The sequence below is a fragment of the Sebastes fasciatus genome, chromosome 16 (genome assembly GCF_043250625.1).
Source record: "Sebastes fasciatus isolate fSebFas1 chromosome 16, fSebFas1.pri, whole genome shotgun sequence".
Classification (NCBI taxonomy): Eukaryota; Metazoa; Chordata; class Actinopteri; order Perciformes; family Sebastidae; genus Sebastes; species Sebastes fasciatus.
Window position 1 is genome coordinate 15,643,049 of NC_133810.1, and position 21,666 is coordinate 15,664,714.

Consider the following 21,666-nt stretch of genomic DNA (forward strand, 5'->3'; position numbering starts at 1 on the left):
CATTGTAAAATCAGGGCTGTCAGTTGTATTTCTAACAAATAGGTGCTCAGCCATAGAGTATATTATGGGGTTCAAATACCATATTTTGTTAGTAACTACAAAGTTTTGAGCTTTAATTACCATAAGAAAATGTAGTAATGCTGTATTTGAGATCTGCAGTAGTTGTTCTGCTGATCTGAAGTCTGATATGAGATGTGTTTAATTGGCAGTGAGTAAGTGTTTTATCAGTGTGTACATACATACATACATACAGCACGATATATTATAGTCTTTGTCAGCACTAACTGTCTGTTTCCGTCCCCCAGGATGTGAAGGCCATTGTTACCCACTCCATCCACAGTGCCATCCACTCTATAGGAGGCATCCAGGTCCTGTTCCCTCTCTTCGCTCAGCTGGACTACAAACAGCTCAATGACTGCAGCGTGGACACCACAGTCTGGTGAGTGGTCTACTAAAATAACTGGAACCCAGTAGCTGTTGGCATGCAGTGATATATAGTCAGTGTAAATGATTTGTAGTCCACTAACTGATCTAAAACATTAAAAAAATGCATGATTTCTGGTTTAATGTGCAACACCTACTGCGGCTGATCCTGGAATGGACCCAGAAAGTAAAGAAAAAAGACTACGAGCGACATTAGATAAAGATGAGTCTTCTACGTGTGAGAATTATCTTCCAACCTTACAATTACGCTGCAGGCTAGAAATAACTGATTATAGAGAGGAGGGCATGCGAGTGTGAAAGGAAGAAGAGTTATGTGGTTTTCCCCTGGAGCGATGAGCTGCTTTTAGAAAGTCGGAGTGTCTGCGTTCTTCGCTCTGAGATCGTCCTGATACCACTCCATCACTCGCATCACCTTAATGCGGTTACATATCAGGCAGCATCTCCACATCATGTTAGTTGCATCCGAGACTATTTCTCAAATATCATCAGGAAGACAATGATAACAAACGGAAAACACCTTCCTATTAGAAATAAATGACATAGAAATCAATCAATGATTTCCTTCACAGTATTACTGAAATGTGTGTGTGCACGATGTGTATGTTGCAGTGCCACTCTGCTGGCGTTCCTGGTGGAGCTGTTGAAGAGCTCAGTGGCGATGCAGGAACAGATGCTGGGAGGGAAAGGCTTTCTAGTGATTGGATACCTGCTCGAGAAGGTCAGTTAAAGGCCTTTACAAAAAAGTGTTTGTGTTACATGTTTACATTTATTTGTTGTTGGGTGAAAAGGGAGAGTTACGTTGATGTTCACCATGACCTCCACTAAGTTTTTCAAGGCTTATAAGGCCTCCGGTTTTATAACGCATTATGTTGTGGTTGCCCTTGCACTCATTTTTATCTGCTGTGCACTCAGTCGCCAGGTTATCGGGTAAAGCCAGGTGTTTCTATTATTTTGTCCAACCCGTTTAGGGTTGACTGAATAATAGAAACATCTCTCTGTATAATGCAATACAGTTCGACTGTACCACAAACTATATCCTCCAAAATGTTGACAGTTGAATCAACAACTTAAATTTATTACAGGACTGTTGCCGGGGAGATTCAAGGAGGGGGGCAGAGGGTCCCCCCGTCATATTAAGCTGGGGCCCCCCACTGCCCCCTTAACTGTGGCAAATATTTTTGTACATTTTTCAACCCACATGTATCCCCGGAGAGGGGAAACTGTAATTATTCATAACAGTGATGGAATGTATGTTAGCACTGATTGAGTATTATTGTGTTTGTTGTTATTATATACTGTAGGTGTATCGATTAGTGGACGACCGCTGTACCTCCTTAATAGTTGTGCTTGACATTTTTGGTACCCCCTAAGATCGTTTGTGGCCCCAGCCTGGCCCACCCCCATTTCAAATGGTCTAGAACCACCACTGGACTGTTGTATTAGGCCTCGATCACACAAAGACGCGTCGCTACAGGCGCAGCCACTTCAAAAAAGCCCCTTGGCAAAAGGCAACGGTCAAGATAGGTGATGCGCCTGTGGAGCGGTGCTGTGTGCTTAACCTGGGCTTAACCTTAAGGGTACCAAGTACATTCACTATACAACAAACTTTCAAACAAATTAAGTTTTTTTTATTTAGTCTCGTTTCTTCTAGCTGCAACAGGAAGTAACAGTATGTCACAAATGTGCAAAAAGCCATATCACATGAACTACAATAGAGACTTGGTTACTGGTGCAAATTAGGTACTTAACACCTTTGACAACTGTTAGAGAGCACAGGCACCTTGTAACCACCAGAGTTATACACTGGCTATACTGTTGGCTGACAGCATCTCCTGACACGGTAATTTAAATTTAAACCCCTTCTCATTTGGCTTGTGTCTTCTGAAAATGTCAATCAGTAACCATGGCAACTAGGCATCTACTGCACTGTATGGATGCAGTCATCCTTTGTAACAGTTCAAAGAATATTTATTGTTGAGATCTTGCCCAGGAACCTATTATCAACGTATATTTAAGTACCGTATGAAGACACTGTTTCAATGTCATTTACAAATGCGTGACCGTTCAGATTTAAATCACAGTTTATGTTTCCCGTCTTTTGTCCAGTCGTCACGAGTCCACATCACCAGGGCGGTACTTGAACAGTTCTTGTCCTTCGCCAAGTATCTGGATGGTTTACCTCATGGAGCGCCTCTCCTCAAACAGCTCTGTGACCATGTCCTCTTCAACGCTGCCATCTGGATACACACCCCTGCCAAGGTCTGTTTATTTGTGTGTATTTACTGCATATGTGTGTGTGTGATTTCATGACCTTGCTGCAAAAAAACAGAAGATGGTGGTCTGTATAAGAGAATAAATGGGGTGATAGACCCAGACCCCGACAGAGACAAATTGGAAAAAGAACTGCTCAGGAAGATTTTTCTGAATGCAGGGAAAATTGAGACAAGCAATAAATACAAAACGAAGAGGAAGGAGGGACTGACATCTTAGTGCCCATTGCCCTTTACAATAATATAACAAAGGTGGGTTACAGGACATGGAGGGAGGAGCTGGCACATCACGCAGGGGAAAGGACAGAACAGGCAAACGAAGGAAACAAAGAGAGAAAGTGACATTTGAAAAGACCCCGGGACAGGAGAGAGATGTGTAGATCCTTCTTTCCTTCTCACTCACTGAACTAGATGTGAGTGTTCCTGGCGTTCCCGCAGGGCCAGTCAGCTCTCGCCTCCATTATTTCCAGAACTTCCTGACTCCCCGTCTTCTTCCCTCTGACCCTGAGACGTGATTGGCTCCTGGGCACGGCAGTATCGCTCTCCAGGGCATGCTGGAGTTAAGACGGAAGAAATGCGACTGAGCAGTTGCTGCAGCTCAGGAAAATAAGGAGGATGTGAAAGTCAGAATCCGACGCAGCGTAGACATATCAACCCTAGTTGACACGTCGAAACAGTCCGAAAGTGATGTGATTGCCTATTGGGTTGTTACCTTCAATTGAAAAAGCATTACCACAAATCAGCAGGGCCATAATGAGAACAAGACGCACACACAAAAAATAATTTAAACTTTTAATCTTACCTCCGCTGTACCATTCTTGTCTCCTGCTGAGCTTTAATATTTTCCACTTCTCAGGGTATTATCATCACCTTCATTGTTAGTAAGAATATCCTTGGTCATATTCAGGACAGGAAGCTTTTTAAGGACTCACATCTGAGCCTCATCTCCCGTCTCATAACATCTCTCTTACTCGCACTAAAAAAAAAGGAGCCTGTTTTTTTTTTTTTTACCAAGCACTGCTGGTGAACTGAATCCTGTCAGAGATGGAGAAATGTTTGTTACAAGCTATTGCTGCAGCAGTGCAGCACAAACTATTGTGCTATGATAAAGGAATTTCAAGCTTTTCTGCAGCTGAACCTGTCGTAAATGGCGCCTGATAAACAGCTCAATGTGTGAAAAGCGATGTAATGAAGGCCATTTAAGCCAGCTGAGTTCGCCCTCCATTCTAGATGAGCTGTGATGTGGTATGGTCAGGCCGCGGCACTCCGCTAATTTCATCCGCTTAACCAGAGCTACCTCGTTAAGGCTGGTCCTTAGCGTCGTGGTCACTGTAATGAGCTCGGAGATTTGCGGGCGTGCAGCAGACTCGAGTCTGTGTACGGGCGACGGAGAGGACTGGTTAAAGGAATATTAAGAGAGGGAAAAAGGGAACAGTAAGGAGCAAATAAGCAATTGGAGAGCGCCCTCCGTAATTGTCAGCGCTGCGTAAGGAGCCCCTCAGATGCTTGACGGCTTCAGGCACAGAAACATCAAAAATAACACAAAGCAGAAAAACACTTGGCGCTTTTGCTGGAGGGAAGATTCCCTTCATTCCCCTGTGGCTGTCTTTTCACAATAAAACTGCTTTTTGTTTAAACACTAGAAACAAAATTGTGTTTGTCTGTCGACTTTTGTGTGCGTATGTACTGTATAAATGGATGTGTGTGTGTATTCAGGTCCAACTATCCCTCTACACATACCTGTCATCGGAGTTCATTGGCACCGCCACCATCTACACTACCATCCGCCGCGTGGGCACCGTCCTGCAGCTGATGCACACTCTCAAGTACTACTACTGGGCCATCAACCCGCTGGAGTGCAGCGGAATCACCCCCAAAGGTCTTGGTAGGTTCACACCTGCACACAATCTGCAGACATGAAGACATTCTCACTGTAAGAAGAAAGATAAATGACTCTCTTTTATTTAGTACTTCATAATGAACACCGCCAGAGATTTAAAGACACTGTATTCCTGACCTAGCTATCTGTCGATACAGTTCATAGCTTTGTTTGGTTTTATTCTGTCTCCATTTCTGTCGTAAAGTCTCAGACTTTGCACACGACTTAACACTCTGTTTCTCTGTCTTTATTCGTCTTAAACATACTTATCATCTTTTAGTGACAGCGTTTTACTGGATTTTTACTGCAAGTACACACAGCTGCTTTTATCTATACACATAGTCGTGTTGTCAATCTCTGACACATCCGTCTATCCATCCATCTTCTGTGGTTGTCCTGTGTGAGGTCACATGGGGGCTGGAGCCTGTCCCGTTACAGGGCGACCACACAAAGACACATTCACTGTCACTTTCACACCTGTGTGTGCAATTTAAGGTGTCGTAAGCTCCAACCAAAGTGCTTGTCGAGTGGCCGAACAATGTCTGAAACCCACTCCCCCCCTACACCTTTCTGACATCAGGATTGAAGGGGCTGTGTCAGACCATTACTGTAGCTTTTCTGACAATCCGACAAGCCCGCTGCGATTTGCCAGATATGCAGAGGTGAGAAAGTAAGCAGGGTTTGAACTTGAACACTTTCTATTCATAGTATTGGAGCTTTAACTCTACAATACTCATGGTTACATGCAGCAAATATGCTTTTAATTGTATGCGTTTGACGAAGATTTGCTTTTTAAGATGAGTCACTGAACTAAAGAGGTTTTAAATTTGTCAAATCAGTTTCAGCCTATGGCTGAAAAAAACACCATGAGGACCCTAAAGTCAGCAGTCAATGAGACTTGAATAGCTAACTGAATGTTTAATGGCTGACCTGATGTAATGTCAGGTCAAATAATTACAGCTTCCTCAAATTGTATAAAATACAGATGGCTATTTGATCATTGTTTCTACATGGAGATAATGACAAGAAAGAAAGTGGTCATTAATGCTACACACAGACACATTCATGCATTCAGTGGGTGTGAGTGGGTAACTCTCCCTTCCCTTAACAACCACTGTCTGGTTGCTCATCAGCAAGGCTTAGCAGCAGCTCCCGTCTGCAAATGGTTCTGCATGTTTGAGAGTGAGTGAGACCGCTGCAGAAAAAATAGAAAGCACGTTCTCTTTTCATGTAAAAAATGGTTGTTGTTTCTTAAGAAGAATAACTGTGTTGCCTATGTAATAGTAATCTATTAAATATATTCAGTCAAAGTTAATAACGCGTTAACGCGAATTCATTTTAACACCACTAATTTCTTTAACGCATTAACACAACTTGTGATTTTTAGGTTGTAGCGGGCTCAGTTTTAGCTAGAGTGAAGATACTGGTATCATATGAAACTAAAAAAAACTAACGAATCCATTGGTACCAACCATGTCATATTAGCTTGTCACAAAGGAGGTTAAATAACGCTCCAAACTTATACTAAATTTTGGCGAGGAGAAACTGGCATGGCCATTTTCAAAGGGGTCCCTTGACCTCTGACTTCAAGATATGTGAATGTAAATGGGTTCTATGGGTACCCACAAGTCTCCCCTTTACAGACATGCCCACTTTATGATGATCACATGCAGTTTGGGGCAAATTATAGTTAAGTAAGCACACTGACACACTGACAGCTGTTGTTGCCTGTTAGGCCTGAGTTTGCCATGTTATGATATGAGCATATTTTTTATGCTAAATGCAGTACCTGTGAGGGTTTCTGGACAATATTTGTCATTGTTTTGTGATGTTAACTGATCTCCAATAATAAATATATACATCCATTTTCATAACGCAAGCATATTTGCCCACTCCCATGTTGATATGAGTATTAAATACCTGACAAATCTCCCTTTAAGGTACATTTTGAACAGATAAAAAAATGTGCGATTAATTTGCGATTAGATATTTTAATCAATTGACAGCCCTAATACTTTTTAAAAGAAGAACAATTACAAAACACACCATATTCCAAACACAACACAGTGACAAATCAGATTTTACATTGACTCTGCCTTTTGTAATTCAGCAGAGAACAGTGTTACCACATGCCAGAGCTTCAGAAAGGTCTTCAGAGGAGGCCTTTCACTTTAATCAACCTTCTTCTTTTGCCCGGGACCCTCCGCTGACTATGAATACGCATCCCACGTTGCCATGGCAACAGACGGATTTGATTGGCACATCCAAGGGGAGCTTTTGGAATTTGTAATCAAGTGGCTGTCTGGTTTCCTTTCTGTTTGGCGATATTGCTGTTTGACTGCTGGGATTTCAGCTCCATAAAGAAGCACAGATAACGTTAGCAATTAGCCTCAGACACATACTAATGGTCGTTCAAAGCTAAACGATGTGCTTGTTGTGGCTTGGACGTCTGCACATGTGTGGGCACTTGACTATACTGTAAGTGTGCGATATGCATTGATGGAATTAATTTGCATAGTAATGGACATATATTTTGAACCTACACTGTGCGATGTGGGTAGAAATGTATTTAACTGTGCCTCAGTCTGAAGTAATGAGGTTGAATCAAAGTTGCAGATATACAGTATTTTTTTTTCATTAGTGTATTTTTACCCTGCACCTGCTTTGAATCTTTGAAACCCTGCTTAGAAATACACAGTTCCTCTCCAAGCTCTCCTTGTATTTCACAAATAGCTTCATTTGATGTTTAAAAATTGCCTTTAGAACCACAAAAAGGGAGAGCGTGTACTGTAATAAAAACACCTCAGGCCTTGCAACAGTCAGGTACATTGCTTTTGAACTCTGCAGCTAAATTATAATGCAACCGAAACAGTGATGAAATAGCTCCTATTGAGTGAAACAAGAATGAAAGTGCTTTTATTTATTTTTTATTCTGATAACCTCTGTGATACCATTATTTTCATGTATTTTGTTTTACTGTATTGTGCCCTGTAATGTATTGTAACATAATGCATTTAATTGGAGTTAAATCTGAGAGTAAATATCTTATGTTTCAGTAAGTAATCTTGAGCACACACAGACTGAATGTAGATCAACAAACAAACCTCGAATGAAAAGACAGAAATTCACTATATTTTTAAATCAAATCAACTTATATAGACACACTTGCACGAACACAGAACTTGCATAGATTCATTACTAAAAAAAAAAAGACAGGCAGAACAAAACCGTCTTTTCACAATGACAGGATAAAACTGTTGAGTCAGATTAGGATAAAAGGAGCATAAGAGGAGGAAAATTAATTTCAAGGTATAAAAGACGATAATTAAAGCTGCCCCTGGCCTGAGGAGCGGTTTAGATGAATATACCTTCACCTGGTGCGTCCGCGTTTGACACAGAGCTGCTGCGTAACCATGATGGATGGCGAGTGTCACGACACCGCCAACATGTACCAGCTTGACAGGTAATGATGATGAATCACAGGGGAGTGCTTCAGTGTCATGTTTTGGCTTTGTGAGGAGCAGACTGAAGCCAGTTCACACTCGTGTGATTCAACGCCAGCAGAGCATGACAAAAATACAGAGGGGGAGAAGCTCCGTATCTTCCTCCTTTCACACCCTCAGTCTTTTGTGTTTCTCCTCGCTTTACTTCCGCTGTCCAAGCAGCAGCTACAGGTCAGATATCGGTTTAAATGTTCTGAGAGGACGAGGTGCATTTTATTGAGCTTACAATTAAACGCTGTTTGCTATTGCAGTGCTCTCCCTTTGTAGTTCGCAAGCCTCGCATACAATAAGGTCAATTCCAAACATCCTGACACAGCTCATAAGCCGGACATCATAAATGTTTATAGTTGCCTTATAAACTTAACAGACCTCTGCTGGGGATGTAAAATGCTGAAGAGAACAGGCTCGTGAGGTTTATTGTGTACTGACTGTTTGTTTGTTAATGACATCTGTAGAAGAGAAAAGGAAAGTCAACTTTATCTGGCTGCAGTGACTGCTGGGATCATTAAAGGACCAGTGTGTAACAATTAGGGGGATCTATTGGCAGAAATGGAATATAATATTAATAACTATGTTTTCTTTGGTGTTTAATCACCTGAAAATTTGAATCGTTAAGTTTTTGTTACCTTAGAATGAGCCGTTCATATCTACATAGGGAGTGGGTCCCCTCTACACGGAGTCCGCCATGTTGCTCCGCCATGTTTCTACAGTAGCCCTGAACGAACAAACCAAACACTGTGAACTTTTCCTGTTTGGGGCGGAGTCGATGACATTACTCGCTCCCGTCGCTGCCGCTCTCCCTCTCTTGCTTCACATCTCACTTCCCACACACTCTACGCACTGCCACTGCTCCAATTGACCTATGCTACTCTTACAGCAATTGGCTCTATAGAGGGACATTCACGTTTTCGCGTCGGCCACCGTAGGGATGTGACGGTGAGGAAATTTTCCCAGCAGTTAATAAACTTGTGACAACACCGGTGTTAGCGATTACACTGGACGTTTTACAAGAATAGACAGCGCTCAATATGTGGAGAGTTCTTACCTTGATCTCACCGTTGGATGGCTGTGTCTGGCCACTCCGTCCAGCTTTCGCTGCGAGGTTTCCACCCGGCGCTGCTCCGTCGCGTAAACAGGCTGTGACCGCTCCGTCCTCCACACAGCGACTGCTTCATTAATGTTATGGTTGCCTTATAGCATTGGGTTTAAATCTGATGTATTGCCAAATAGGCGCTTTTGCTTTTCGCTTTGACACCAAATCCTCCGCCATCGTCTTGCCTGTCAACTCTCTCTCGTCCCGTGTGTGAAATCTGACTCCTGCTACTCTGAGCTGAGACTCCATACGGAACAGACACTTTCACTTTCAGATTGTAGCGTCCGTCGTCCAACTACGCCGCTGATACGCCAAAATGAACTAAATGGGTTTTATTTCTGTAAAAAAAGCAAAACGACAGTGTATGTAATCGGTGTATGCCCGAACACCAAACACCGCTTTGGCACACTGGAGAGGCTTTAGTGGGTTGCAATCTCCTCACCTCATAGCCAGAGCCTACACACTGGACTTTTAAAGGAGAAATGCCCTTATCTTTAAAGGGTGGGTCTTATGTCATCCTTGCTTGATCTGAATCTATGCATTTTTTTTTCTATTTGGCACCAGAATTCCATTAGTTAGTTATTTGGCAGCCGTTTTGAGCCGATTCATCTCAGCCTTAAGCTTCTAGTGTATCTGGCGCTCACATTAAACACCTAAAAAATGAATGAAATGCAGTTACAACAATGAAAATGCAGTGCCAACATCTGAGTTGTCAGTTTTCTTCTTTTAAAAGGGCTACTATGCCATATTTTCCGAGGTAAAAGGAAGCCTTTATTTAAGCTAAATGCAGCCAAATTTCAGATTGAACAAACACAACCGTTGAAAACACAAGCTTAAACCACATTTCTGAAACGGGTCATTGAGCTCTGGCCGTTATGAATCACGGCAAAATGGAGCTAAATGCTTCAAGAATGGCAAAAGACCAGAGGCATGACATCAGACCCACATGAGGAATTGCTCGTGTTATGCGTCAGATGCTTTTGTGTTTTTAGCTTGATTATTTCTCCGTAGCCCACCACGGCAAACAGCGGACGGAGTGCCAGAGCGTTAAAGTAGATACAGTGGATTACAGTGCTTGTTTGGTTTGGATCATTTGGACCATCAATCACGTTTTTTGTAAATTGCTCTGTCTATGCTGTAATCAGTTAGATTAGCACAACTATAAAATATCCAGATTGCCAAATTGCTCCTGGAGTTAATGACAGTGATTTACAGTGTGTGTATGTGTGTGTGTTTGCTTGTGTTAACATGTTTTTCTCTGCTCTCCAGGAAGCCTCATAAAACCTAATATCAGCACACAGTAGGGCTCACTCAGACTGAGCTACAGACTTATTTAGCTGATCATTATTGTGCATAAAAAATTGATTTTTAACAGGAAATTATTCTTTTGTTTGGGTGTGTTTTTGTTTAGAAGGACCACGACCATCCCAAAAGGAGATCATCTCGCTCAGAGCCTTCATGCTTCTCTTCCTCAAACAACTCATACTAAAGGTACAGTGAGAGAAACTGATTATCTTCATTGCATAGTTCAAGTTGCAAGAAATCGCTTTTTTTTCCATTATGTCCTCTGTTTTTTTTCTCGCTCCTGGGGGCCGTGGGCTTAATCTGAAATGTGTTTGTGTGTGTGTGGAGAATTGCATTATAGATCAGCAGCCTGAATGAAACACTGTGTCTTTTGTGTTTGTGTGTGCTTGTATTGATTTGTTCCTGTATTTACATGTGTGTGTTGTTGCTTCCTCACGGTCAAAATGCATCAGCCAGGAACAGAATTAATGAAGTCATCTGAGGTTAAGAAGATGTAGAAACAACCGGAGATCATTAAGATGCCATGTCTGTTTTGTTTTTTTCACAGGACCGAGGCGTGAAGGAGGACGAGCTGCAAAGCATCCTCAACTACCTTTTGACCATGCATGAGGTAAACGCTAACTTCTGTGCCAAAGAGACACTGTGACAGAGGGAGACAGAGAGAGCGGTTGAGTGGAGCTGGTGGCAAAATGTGCATTATAATTTGTGGGCCGGAGTGATGGTCCACTTAAACGAGCGAGAGTGTGAGTCAGCTTTGGCGCCGCGACAGCATGCAAAATGACGCAACAATGGACTGAACAGAATGTACTCTTCTGTAACGATTATATCTATTCTTGCTCTGAAATACCACCTGCTCCTCCGCAACCCCCCCCTCCTCCTTTGTCCACCCCTACAACTCTCTCTTTGTCCTCTTAACCCTCTTCCTCCTTTTTTCACCTGTTCGCTTTCTTTTGTCGGCAGGATGAGAATATCCACGACGTGCTCCAGCTGTTGGTGGCTCTTATGTCTGAACACCCAGCGTCCATGATCCCTGCGTTTGACCAGAGAAATGGAATAAGGTGAATGCTGCCCACATACACAAACACAAAAGATGTGATGCTACCTCAGATATACTTACTTATGAAAAAATACCTTTCTTTATTAAATATGATTTTAATCATTGTCTATCTGATAGGGGTGTAAAAAAAATATCAATACACATGAGTATCGCAATTTTATTGATATCGATACTATCGATTTTCCAAAACGCTGTATTGATTTTTAATTAACTTCTTAAAAATCTGACGGCTCACCAGCGGACCCGGCAGCTATGCTGTCTTTAGGAGGTTGTAGCGGGCTCAGGTTTAACGTTACCTTGTCATATTTGCATGTCGTGAAGAACGATATGAAGATATGTGAATGAAAATGGGTTCTATGGGTACCCACGAGTCTCCCCTTTACAGATATGCCCACTTTATGATAATCACATGCAGTTTTGGGCAAAAACTATGTCGTTTTTTGCAAGCAGTACAAATTTGTTATTTTCACCTATTCTATAATGGTGTATTTGAATATTTCTGCATACTGGGGGTCCTTAAATAGTCTTGAAATTTCATAAATCGGGTATGACTGGAAAGCTGAGACTCTTGTGGATCCAATGAATCCAATTGTATTCATTTGTAATGATGTCATACCCATACAGTGTTAGCCATTTCACATAGTGACTGTTTTACTCAGATTGTATGCATATGCAGGTGTGTCTTAATACTATGACAATTTTCCTAAAATTAGATTTGGACAAAAAATTACAATATATTGCCTTGCTTACGGAATCGCAATATATCGCAATATATTTAATCGTTACCCCTGTATCATGATACATATCGTATCGTTACATTCTTGCCAATACACAGCCCTACTGTCTGAAAACATTTGATTTACATTTTTGGTTAGACCTTTCATGTTTATGCATTTGTATAACAGCAAGGAACAATACACAATATCAATTAATATTCTTTAATTATTAATGGACAAAATAAACTTAAAATTCATATATAGAAAGGCCATACCTTATACAATTTAAATCTTTTTTTTAAAAAAACAAAGCAGCTGCATTACATGTCTCCTATTATTATTAAGCAGATTTAGAGGCTCAAAGTAATTTACAAATTCAGCAGTGAAGATTTTAAAAGCAGGGAAAGATTTAGATTTTAAAATTTACCCACTGCAATTAGGGCTGACGATATATATCGTCAAAATTATATTAAAATGTCTATCGTATATATTTTCCTATATTGTTTCTATCTTGATATCGGCTCTGCCTATATTTATTTCTTATAATTTCACTTAAAACAGTTTTCTTTAAAACAACAAAATAATCAGTACTTTTCATATGTCAAGTGTTTAATTCACATAGGAGTATACAAGCATAGGCTTTACCATGTGGTTATTTCATATACACTATTTATTTATTGACCAGAAAACATGCTTTATTGTGATTTATATCATCATCCAGATATGAAATCACCTATATTGTGATAGAAGATTTCGGCCACATCAAACAGCCCTAAATGTATTCTCTAGTCTTTATTGTACAAAATAACCTGTGTAACCTTTATCTTTAATATATGATATATGAGTCTAACTGTGTCGCTAAGTCCCCTAAAGCACAACTGCACATGGATGTGTTTTTGGTTGCTATGGTAAATCTTCTGTTGCCGGAGAGCTAGTCAGCAAACTGTGTTGTGTTCTCCCATTTTTTTCACTTTCATGTCCTCTGAGTACACTCCTTTTGAAGAAAAATGCTTCAGTCAGCGCACGTGTTGCTAACTTTGAGGATGTTTACTGAGTATCAGGCAGCAGGTGTTTACTACACACACAGAAGAATGATTCTTTACTTGTAGCCTACATCTAAGGTATTATAATCCCTTAATTGACATGTAATCAGTGTGGCTGTGTGTTTGACATGTTACAGGGTGATCTGCAAGCTCCTGGCCTCTAAGAGCGAGAGTATCCGGGTCCAAGCCCTCAAAGTCCTGGGCTACTTCCTCAAGCACCTTGGTCACAAGTCAGTACCTCTTTGCCTCCGTCTGGCATATTCTGCTGTGTGGTGTTTGGTGCTCGGTAAATGGTGAATCACTGAAATAAAGGAGCACTTAAATCTTTTTTTTTTCTGTCACAGCTAAAAACAAAAATACTGCATCAGAGTAGAGAGACTGAGAGGCCACTGCAGTAAAAACTGAAACACTACAGCAGCGCAGCCTCCAGTGAGCCTTCGAAAGGCTGTTTGTTTGTGTGTGTGCGTAAAGATAATGTCCTCATCATCACGTCCAGGCGGAATAATCATTCTGACAGTGTGCACTGGCAGGGAGGTGGAACCTTGATGAGCAGCAAAGAATGCTGGGGGATTTATTCATCCCATGTGACATGCACTCCTCTCGCTGCACGACATGGGAGCAGGCTGCCAAGCTGCACCTGAGCCCCGCACCTTCAGTCCCCCACCTACTTAACATCTGCTCCAACCAAACATCCTGTAGGGCTTCCTCTTCAACTTTACATGTCACTGCAGTACTTCTGGAAATGTAATATTGATCCAGATAATAATTTAGCGATAAATAAAACAGCATTTACACTTTTTTAAGACATTTCAATATTTTTTATATTATATCATAATGCTTTAATCGATTGCACATAACGTATGTTCATGTGATTTACCGATAATCTGATGATTTATCGGCTTGAAGTCCCAGTGTTACGGAAGTTAGAGCGTCCTTAGCTTCTGTAACGTGAGTATCCCTCAATGAAACAGAATATTAGAGCATTGTACTGTTAAAGAAGGATTTTTTTATTTTTTTTTATTCATAATTAATTTGTTTTAATACCACTTTCATATATGCAGCTTAGCTGCTTCAGAATTTACAATCAATGACAAAGTAATAAAAAGAAAAGCTGGGAGAATAACGGAGAGAAAAAAAATAATAAAAAAGAGGGATTTAAATCAAATCCTTCGCATTTGATTGGACCGCTAAAAAGTGGGCGGGCTTAGGATGTAGCGCATTACAAAGCCTCCTCCCTTGTCGCTAAAATTTGCAGATTGATTGATGGATGGATGTCATGATATTATTTGTTGAAACTGGTTGGTACTAGCTTACGCAAGCACATGTCATATTTTGTTTTACAGGAAGAAAAGATGAATGGATTTTGATATAAAAATACTAATTAATAGATTTGCTTTTGTTTGCATATTTTGTTAAATAGGTGCACAATATGACCGGGGAGGTGATCTAAAAGGGTTTAAAATACATTTTTCATTTCATGATACAAAATGATAGTGGAAGCTAAATGATTCGTTAGGGAATATAATGTGCAAACTTTCCTTTGTTTCCTGTTTCTAGCAACCTGATTACAGTCAGGAATATACAGCAGCTCTGAGCATTATTCCCTTAATTCAATTTTTTAAAAATCCTCAAAGCTAGTCAACCTGATTTCTGAGCCTCTCAAGTTAAAAGCCTCTTAGAGACACGGTTTTTGCCCACAGGCAAGGTTAATATTCAAAGTTAATAATGTGCAGCCATACAAATGTTGCCCCGGTGACGCCTGCAGTGTTGCCGTTGTGTTAATGTCTCTTGTTAATTTACCTTGTTGGTATTCATCCCTCGTCCTCTTTGGTCCCATCATAACTGACGGGGCCACATGGTGCCGCCTGCCAATATCAGACTGTCATCAGGCCAGTGACAATCAATGTCAATTTCAGCTGTCATAAACCCTGTTATGTGTGATTGTGTGTGTGTGTGTGTGTGTGTGTGTGTGTGTGTGTGTGTGCGTGTTTGTTTCCCTGCAGGAGGAAGGTAGAGATCATGCACACGCACAGTCTGTTCACACTGCTGGGGGAGAGGCTCATGATGCACACCAACACCGTCTCTGTCACCACCTACAACACTCTGTATGAGGTAGGTGATTGGCTCATTGACATCCCCATAGCAACGCACATGAAGTGATGTGAGTTGTCAGAATCCATGGCGTTTAATTGACGGCAGTTAATCCTCTTGTGTGTGCAGATTCTGACAGAGCAGGTCTGCACTCAGGTGGTTCACAAACCCCACCCTGAGCCCGACTCCACTGTCAAGATCCAGAATCCCAGTAAGTACAGAAAACACTGTCGCCTGCGTCTCCCTGTCGCTCTGTGTTCTTTGGTCTGCCAATAATGCAGTGTTGTTTTTAATGCGAGTAAACAAACAACAAAGCCTCGATTCAGAAGCCGACACTGCTGCCATCTCCCGCTTATTGATCTGCCTCTCACTCTGCTGTCCCTCACATTTTTCTCTCTCGTTTAAAATACTTTTTTTTATATATATATATATTTGCTTCTCTTACTCTCTCATCTCCTTCTTCCTCTCCCCGTTTTTACCTCCCACCCAGTGATTCTAAAGGTAGTGGCCACCCTGCTGAAGAACTCCTCTCCCAGCGCTGAGCTGATGGAAGTCAGAAGACTCTTTCTTTCTGACATGATAAAACTCTTCAGTAACAGCCGCGAAAACCGGCGGTAAGAGCACACAAATGACTACACTTGCATTTATTCTGCTACATGTCTTTTGCTTCTTACATTGATTGTTGTGTTGTGTTGTGTTCTAGCTGCCTGCTGCAGTGCTCTGTGTGGCAGGACTGGATGTTCTCCCTCGGGTACATCAACCCAAAAAACCCAGAGGAGCAGAAAATAACTGAGATGGTGTACAACATCTTTAGGATCCTGCTCTACCACGCCATCAAATACGAATGGGGCGGGTGGAGGGTCTGGGTTGATACCCTATCCATCGCACACTCCAAGGTGAGAGTGAGACATGCACTTTAAGTATCAAAGAGCAACGGCTTCTCTGTACTCTCACCATTTTTCATTTATTTACAATCAAACTAGAAGAAATCCATTAATGAAGACACAGAAATACCGATTTCGGCATCAAGAGGAGCCTCAATAGATTAGAATGCCGTGCAGCCAAATTGCATTTGACATTTTCAGGCCTTAACCATCATTTTTTCTTAACTGAAAAACCTCTGATTCTCCCACTGTTGCAATCACTATCACTATAACTCACACCTTAATGCAAAATTAAATTACAGCCTGTTTTTTGAAAGCTGTTGAAAAGCAATTTGAGATATTAGTATATTCAATAGAGGAAGAGTAAAAGTGGAAGAAGACAAGAAAGGTTGGCACACGATAACAAGGTCAATCGCTACTTAATTCCATTGATGATCGCAGACAGGGGTGTTTGTAGGATCAGACTTTTATGGGGGCTCAGCGCCTAATGAGAATGTTACGTGTACAGTCAAGGGCGTAGGTTTCGGTTCAACATTGGGATGGACATATATTAAGCGAGGGTGTCTGGGGGTCCTCCCCCTAGGAACATTTTGAGCGTCAAACACTTCATTTCCTGAATTCTGGTGAATTTTTATGCACCAATTTTTGCTTTTTCTGCATCAAGTCTTGAGGTCAGAGGTCAAGGGACCCCTTTTAAATCGCCATGCCATTTTTCTCTCGCCAAATTTTGGACTAAATTTGGAGCGTTATTTAGCGTCCTTCCCGAAAAGCTACTATGACATGGTTGATAAAAAAATTATTTCTTATGTTTTCTAGTTTCATATGATACCAATATCCTCACTCTAGCTTGAGCACCCCTAAAAAGAGTCTAAAATTGCCAGTGATTGCAGATGAATTAATCGATGATATACAGTACTTCAGAAAAAACTGGTACAGTTGGGTGGACTTCTCCTTTAAGAGTCATCTTGCCTCTTTGTCTGATGTGATTTATGTTAAAAAATATCTGACTGAAGTTGGGATAGTTTGCTTTGGTCAATATTTGCTTAACTTTATTTGAAATCTATTGCACCAATAATGAAGACATAGTACTGATGATATTGATTAGTAGGTATTGATATTTTGAGTGAAAATGCTGACAAAAGCTTTATTGATCCGTACATATTGACTTTTGTTAATCGTACTTCGTGTTTCAGTAACCTGCGAGGCCCAGAGGGAGTGCCACGCTGACTTATGATACATCATAGATATCATGTTCAGTAACTGATCATCTCTCTGTTCACTGTTCCGTGGAGGGTATTTAACTCGCCCATCATGGCAGTGCCAAAGCAAGGGGACATTATGGATGATGGTGTAATAGCCCCGTTAGGCTAGTGTCCCAGTTTTGTCCATGCAGCCTTTGGTACAGATGATCTATGAGCCCCATAAGGACTACCTGGTGGAGAAGTTATTGATGTGAAGGTTAACTATTGTCAGCGCTTGTGTCCCGATCATATAACCAATTATATCCCCGCCATCCGTCACAGGTGACCTACGAAGCCCATAAAGAGTACTTGGCTAAGATGTACGAAGAGTACCAGCGCCAGGAGGAGGAAAACATGAAGAAAGGGAAGAAAGGCTCCGTGTCCACCATCTCGGGGCTTTCAGCCACGCCCGCCCCCGTCGTCAATGGCAACCTGGAGATCGACGACAACTCCCAGACGCAAACACCTGAAAGCGAGGCCGAGTACAGCGAGGGGGCTGGCGGAGACTCGCGCAACCTCCTCACAGAAGGCGCCGTGAAGCGACCCAACGGAGAAGCCCTGACTCCCGGGGAGCAGAGCACCGGTCCCGGGGTGAGGGTGGAGGTCCACGACCTGCTGGTAGACATTAAAGCAGAGAAGGTAGAGGCCACAGAGGTGAAGTTGGATGACCTGGACTTGTCTCCAGAAGGCCTCAGTGGAGGTGTGGGTGGAGGAGGTGGGGGAGGAATAGAGAACGGACCTCTGGTAGAGGTGGACTCTCTCCTGGACAGTGCTTACTGCGCTGTGGTTCAAAACCTTAATGGGAATCTGGCGCCTAAAGATGACACGGCAGGCTCGGGGGTCGGGATGGGGTCAAGCCTGGGGCTTTCGGGAGTCAGCCTGGAGGATGATGGGAATATGGGTCCGCTCATCACATTGGCTGACGAGAAGGACATTGTCCCGAGCAACAACGGATTTCTATTCAGCAAGGTAGGATGTAATATGAAGATTACTTAAAGGCAGGGGTGACGGTGTTATCCAGTATACACTATTTGTTATATTGGTTGAAATGGTCTTTACACCCCGACAGCAATCCATTACTTATGAGCTCTGAAAAAGGACCGGAAAAGAGCCGTCATCTGTAGCTATTGTAATCCTGTAAAAACGTCTAGCAATCACGAAGAATCACGAGAATGGAAGAGAAAACTCAGCCCTGTGGTAGCACTGCTGCGGTTACTTGTCACGAGGTAGCGTTGTTGAGTTGAGGTCCTCTCTCCGCTCTGTGTCTGTGAAGTAGTTACAATGCGTCGGTGCTCGTGCATGTTTGTGGGGGGCGTTGACTTGGAAGGAGCGCCGAGGGGAGGATGTGGGTTTAGACAGAGCTCCTGAGGCGAAGCTACTTTCAATTATTATGTATGTATTATGCTAGCTTTCCAACATCGTCGACCCTATCTTTAAAGTCTGTGGAGCCACATCTTCCCCTGCTGACCTAGACTATAATACCACCAATCAGTCTACTACTTCTTGTCCTTCACAATCTTTCTACTTTCCCCAAAAAGAAGTAGACTTTTCCTAATGTCTTAATGTTCTTTTTATTTTTATTACCCCATCCATCTCTACTAGGTTGATGAGAAGCTGCTTCCAGCTCTGGCAGCCACAGACCCACTTGTACTGCCGAGTCCAGACCAGCCCACTCCGTCCGGCCCAGTCCCGGCTCACTCCACCACCAGCGCCAGCGATGACCTCAGCCTGCTTGCCCACATGACTAGCTGCGGCTCTGATTTAACGCAGACCCAGAGCCACACGTCTGGGGAACTTCTAGAGGATGGGCCCTTCAAGATCCAGAGCCCTCTGGCTGACATCAGCTCTATCGCTGAGGCTGAGAGCCAAGCCCTGATCCAGGCAGCCTCCAGACAAGATTTCCCAGAGGGAGAGGGCACATCCGGGGCAGAGGGAGAGGTTAAGACTGGGGGCGACACAGCCAGCACCACCTCGGATACAGAGAGGTCGGATGATGGGAAAGACAAGGATACTAAGAAGATACAAACTACTGCGACCACTCAGGTTTGTTAATGTGTCTGATTTTGTTGCTCATACAAGTCTGCAAGTAAGTTGCTTAGTTACTCTAATTTGACGGCACAGAAATCTGCTATTATACTGACTGTAATGATATCATGCAGCTACACTTCATACTGTATTTGAAGAGTGAATTCATTTTTTTTCCTTTACTTTTTTATCAATAAACATAAAGATATTTGGTCTTGATCGTCAGCGTGCATGTGATAATTGATGCCTAGTTCACACGACATGACTTTAGCCCTGATTTTCCGTTCCCTGACAAAAGCCCCAGATCAGAGGCAAATTAGCGTTGGCTCGCCGCTCGCACAACGGCGCTCAAGCGTCATGTGTGAACTGTTCAAAGCGACCGAGAGGCTCACTTGATGACACACATTCCAGATATCTAGCATGCTAAACATCCAGACCTGTCAGGGACAGCTATAGCCAACACAGAGCAAAGTTGTTGTTGCACCTACAGGAATAAATAGTAAAAAAGAGCATGGAAACAGGCTATTTTGTAAACAAATGTGCCAACAACAACATCAGCAATGTGTCTCGCTTATGGTATCACATCATTTACCGTATATTTCTTTCCTCATCGGGGATTCCTCCTGGTGAAAGATCTTGTAGTGTGTGACCCCCTGTCAACGGTCAGTCATGTCGTGTGAAAATCACAACGACTTGAAGCCTCCCGATTACAAGACAGAAAGTTGTGTAGTGTGAACAGTGCAATGATCTGATGACTTTGGTAGTTGTGTAGTGTGAACTTGGCTTGAAAGACTTTAAAAAGAAATTAGAAAAAAAGTATATACTGTATAATTCCCAAGCATCATTCTTGGATGTTTCTTTCCTGTTAAACTGAACACACCGGGGTCACAAGCCCTCTTCTCCAACCTTTAGGCCACAGCTGCCCCAATGTGATTGTGCGTATTGATTGGCGCAAACAGCTCAGCCATGGACAGTTTGTATCAGCAGAAAAGCCAAGTGACTGCCCACGCATGAACTAATTCTCTAATAAATCAGAGAATACAGAATAAGAAGTCTTCTGTGGTTTCTCTTATGAAATTGAATTTCATAACTGTATGTATGCCAAGATTTATGTTAGTCTAGTAAGAGATGTACTGATAGCCCTCTGGCCTCCCCACCGTGTTGCAGGCCCTCCATGGTCGTACCGCAGCCCAGCTGGAGCGGGACCTACGCGTTGATCTGGGTTTCAGGGGCATGCCCATGACGGAGGAGCAGCGGCGGCAGTTCAGCCCCGGCCCGCGCACGACCATGTTCCGCATCCCAGAATTCAAGTGGTCTCCGATGCACCAGAGGTTGCTCACGGACCTGCTGTTCGCCCTGGAGACTGACGTGCATGTGTGGAGGAGGTGAGCTTAATAAGCTAACACTACTAGCATTGGTTTCAGGACATCTGTATTGATCACACATAGATTAGATTAGACTGAGGATATTCAAAAAGTGACGTGCTACCTATGATGTCTCAATTTCCAAACTGTATTTTTGTGTCGTCCATCCAACTCTAATTTCTTATTTCAGCCACTCCACCAAGTCGGTTATGGATTTTGTGAACAGCAATGAGAACATCATCTTCGTCCACAACACGATCCACCTCATTTCTCAGATGGTGGACAACATCATCATCGCCTGTGGAGGCATCCTGCCTCTCCTGTCTGCTGCCACCTCCCCTTCTGTAAGTGGCTCTACTCTGCACCTCTGTGGTAGGATGGAAAACTGCAGGTCAACAGCTGCCTCGTAGGCCTGTAAACTCAGGTGTTAACCTCAAACACAGACTTTGGAGAACCTGCTAAATCTGATTCCCCCCATGTTCAGGGCAGCGTTGATCTTGCATGATTGAATAGGTTGAAGAAGTTGTCGTTGTCTATTACAATTTGTAGCTTCTTTTAACATATAAAACTCATGATGGATAAAAAAAAAAAAAAATCCTCATAAACCTTAAAGGTTGAATTTTATACTTGCAAAAAGTTCTGTTTAGTTTGACTTTAAAAATGGGTAAACTAATTAAACTTTCAAGTACATTTTCTGAATTCCTCTCATCTGTATCTCCATATACTTAACTATCAATCTAACACCTCTTGC

General features: G+C 42.4%; 1 protein-coding gene across 18 annotated transcripts in view; it reads left to right on the plus strand.

Annotated features, from left to right (window-relative positions):
* The window catches only part of nbeaa (neurobeachin a), a 110,790-nt gene that overhangs the window by 54,837 nt on the left and 34,287 nt on the right, over window positions 1–21,666 (plus strand). For all 18 annotated transcript variants that reach the window (XM_074611596.1, XM_074611592.1, XM_074611597.1 and 15 more), the window contains exons 10-25: window positions 306–439; window positions 1,054–1,162; window positions 2,551–2,703; window positions 4,431–4,599; window positions 10,601–10,680; window positions 11,042–11,104; window positions 11,455–11,552; window positions 13,448–13,540; window positions 15,314–15,422; window positions 15,531–15,612; window positions 15,892–16,015; window positions 16,105–16,297; window positions 17,809–18,495; window positions 19,129–19,569; window positions 20,719–20,936; window positions 21,106–21,259. In XM_074611596.1, coding sequence (XP_074467697.1) covers window positions 306–439; window positions 1,054–1,162; window positions 2,551–2,703; window positions 4,431–4,599; window positions 10,601–10,680; window positions 11,042–11,104; window positions 11,455–11,552; window positions 13,448–13,540; window positions 15,314–15,422; window positions 15,531–15,612; window positions 15,892–16,015; window positions 16,105–16,297; window positions 17,809–18,495; window positions 19,129–19,569; window positions 20,719–20,936; window positions 21,106–21,259 — 2,907 coding nt within the window. The remainder of the gene's footprint in view (window positions 1–305; window positions 440–1,053; window positions 1,163–2,550; window positions 2,704–4,430; window positions 4,600–10,600; window positions 10,681–11,041; window positions 11,105–11,454; window positions 11,553–13,447; window positions 13,541–15,313; window positions 15,423–15,530; window positions 15,613–15,891; window positions 16,016–16,104; window positions 16,298–17,808; window positions 18,496–19,128; window positions 19,570–20,718; window positions 20,937–21,105; window positions 21,260–21,666) is intronic.